General features: G+C 27.0%; 1 protein-coding gene across 1 annotated transcript; it reads left to right on the top strand.

The window, feature by feature from the left end:
- The first annotated feature begins 227 nt into the window (after positions 1 to 227).
- On the top strand, positions 228 to 1,058 carry LOC114414327 (zinc finger protein 4-like). The gene has a single exon (XM_028378600.1). The coding sequence runs from the start codon at positions 228 to 230 to the stop codon at positions 1,056 to 1,058; it is 831 nt and encodes a 276-aa protein (XP_028234401.1).
- Positions 1,059 to 3,434: the final 2,376 nt, after the last annotated feature.

Raw genomic sequence — 3,434 nt, 5'->3', positions numbered from 1 at the left:
ACTTGGCAATATTACTTGATCTTTAGTTGATCTTTTAATATTTTACCCTGCACTAATTGGAAACAATAACGGTAACACGAGATTCTGTTCTTATTTATTGATGTAGATACGATAAAATTGATCCAAAATAAATAACCCTTGTCCACACCTTCTCTTTGCATAATTCTAGTTCCCAATTTCAAAAGTTCCATATTGTCTTAATTTTTTTCTCTCATTGCAATTTTGTGATGAAAATCAGCAAGAAGAAGGGTCTCAAGCCTGAACAACAAGAAAAGGCTTCCAATTCAAACAAGGAGGAAGTGATAGATTTCATGGAGCTTTCAAATAAGGCTCAAGAACAAGAACAACCATCAAGTAAGGTGGTTGATTCACCTCTTTGTGACTCTAAAGGTGCAGATGATGAAAATACAAAGCTAGAAGCAAAGACTTTCTCATGCAACTATTGCAAGAGAGAGTTTTCTACCTCGCAAGCTTTGGGGGGACACCAAAATGCGCATAAACAAGAACGTGCTCTTGCTAAACGTCGCCAAGGTTTTGATGTTGGTGGTTTTGGACACTTTCCTTACTACCCTTATCCAAGTTTTTACAACTCAAATTCTCTTTATGGAGGATCTTTCAATAGGGCACTTGGGGTCCGAAACGATTCCATGATTCACAAGCTTCCTTGGACCCCAAGGTATGATCATTCTTGGTTGAAACAACAAGATCATGTGCCCATGCCGAATTCGTCAATCTTTGATGGGTTTGGAATTGTGAAAGGTTGTTATCCAATTATAAAGAGTGATGGAACTCTAAGTTTAAGGCAAGAGAATGGTAATGCCAATGATGGAACACTTTCTCTTTTTCCAAATGCTGCTGCCAATTCAACAAGCCAACTTGTAAACAATGGTGGTAATGCCAATGATGGAACACTTTCTCTTTTTGCAAATGCTGCCACCAATTCATCAAGCCTACTTGGAAACAGAGAAATTCTTGCAACCAAAATTGATGATCATTCCATGCCAGAAGAAACCTCCAAAGCTGCTTCTGCCAATCTTGATTTGTCACTTAAGCTTTAAATGTAGAGGCTTTCTTTCTTTCTTTTTTCATACTTGTGGAACCTTTTATTTAGCACAGTATTGTTTGATTTGAATTCAAAATGGTGCATTTTATGGAATTATTCATCTATCTTGAATTTTTATTTGTCTTATTTGAGATTAAAAAATTATATAGAAAGTAATTGTGACTATTTTTTACCTGAAAATTGAGTGACAGATTTGTGATTAATTGATAAATAAGTTACAAGTAAAGATTTGAAGAAAAAAAATCCAGCCAAATAAAATTGGCCTTTTTTACGCGTATCATAATCTCTTACCCGATTAATAATTAAATTAAAGACTCTGATGGGTAAAGATCATTAAAATAAAATTTGTATATCTTTTTTGATAAAGCTTTTATATATTACAGTGAAAAATACAATTCAATTAAAATACATTTTTAATTCGTTGGATAATACTTTTACAGTTTTCTATTTAAGTTGCAATAAATAAATATATAAATATTATACAATTTTGTCACATACACAGATATTGTGCGATAATATTCATTTACTCTACTGATTTTTTAAATTTTAAGAATACATAAGTTATTTACGATTAATATATATTCTGATTTGAATTATTAATTGAGATAATTATAACTAGTATATATAATTAAGGTTAAAATCAATCTTTTCTTTTTAAGAAAAGTATTATTATAAACAATTTACTTATTTACAGTTACGGGAGAGTTTATTGAATACAAACACGATGAAATTTTATATTTTTGGGGAATTAAATGATCTCCAACTATTTTTTTTTTTATCTTAATTATCTCAACTCTTCTTCTAAAAGTAAGTATTTCATTTGTCTGTAATTAGTCAGGTTACTTACTGGTACTATGTACGGGCCATTCTTCTGACTATTTTAATTACATTTTGCGAATCGCTTTTAACTTACATAACTACAATATTTATTATGGACATTTTTTTTCTTAAAAAAATAATTAATGAAAATTTTTAGTAATCAAAATTAACAAAAACATATAAATAAAGGTCTTTCAATTCATCAATAGTTATTTTAACCAATAGAAAAAATGAATAAAATGTAATTTTGGTTTTTTTATGCTTCAAATTCACGATTTTAAGCTTTTTATCTTTTAATTAAGATATTTTATCATCTATTTTTTTTATAAAAAAATTGATTTTAGCCTCATATTTTTTAATTGTGATATATCGTTCTCACTTTTAATAAATTATGTTTAATAACGTTTAATTGTGATATATCGTTCTTACTGTAGCTAAACATTCTTATCAAAATTCAAACTCATCACGTTTATTTTGAAAATTCCTTCTATTCCTTATAATATGTTAATTGATTAATAATAATAATCAATAAAAATTATTTTAATAATAATATCAATTTATTATTTGATTTACTTGAATTTTTTTAGTGAGATTTGCATGAAAAAAGTAGGAATAAAGAAAAAAGTAGGATTTTTTGCAAAAATTATACCAATCGTTACAATACATTGCTAAAAATTCAGAGAAATTGATTATTAGTTTTGCAATCGGCCAAAATAAAACTGTTCAAAAGTAGTTTTTTTATTTAATTTAAATACTATATAAAATTAACCGTTTTTCATTCTATTTAACCCTAAGAGATATTGTAGTACTGGTTATTGTTCTTGTACATATCATCTATTTGTTTAAGCTTATTTTTAATAAAAAAATTATATTTACTTCTTAAAAAAGTATTTTTTAATATTTCTTTAAAATTTGTTTTTAAAACTTTAAACAAAGTGGTCCATAATCTGATTGGTTGTCAGAGCAAAGATAATTTTACAAAATCTGATTGGCTGTGAATTAAAACGTAGCATTTTTTTAACAAAGAATTATTTTGTAAATTACAAAATCAGAATCAGTACATGTAACTTTACAGTTATAATGCATCTTTTTAACAGTGTTTGGAAAATCTAATCGATCATTAGACTGATAAACATATTAGTTCAAGGTTTAATAATTCAACAAGATTAAAGTGGTAAAAATTAAATAATACTGTTATTTTAAATTTTTTTAATATAATACATTAAAAATATTGGTTGAATTTAATTTCGTCCTACTTCCCAAACTAAATTACATAAGTTTCACTAATAAATAGTTTCCTAGCTCGCTTCATTTCATTATCAAGTCTTTAAATCTTCTTTATATATGCTATTACATTCAATAAAATATAAAATATGAAGAACGAAAAAGTATAAGTTTCTACACAAACAAGGTATAGGCACAAATACATGTTAAGTTGAATTGCTTGATTGAAGGCCCTAAACAATCATAGCTTCTATTTGTTTATTTTTTTGAAGTGTCTAAATAATCATAGCTGGAATTTATTACAAGTTAGGAATTTGATATCTCCACC

This window comes from Glycine soja, chromosome 6 (genome assembly GCF_004193775.1).
Source record: "Glycine soja cultivar W05 chromosome 6, ASM419377v2, whole genome shotgun sequence".
Classification (NCBI taxonomy): domain Eukaryota; kingdom Viridiplantae; phylum Streptophyta; class Magnoliopsida; order Fabales; family Fabaceae; genus Glycine; species Glycine soja.
Note: the sequence above shows the minus strand (reverse complement) of the source record. Positions and strands in the feature narration are given on the sequence as shown.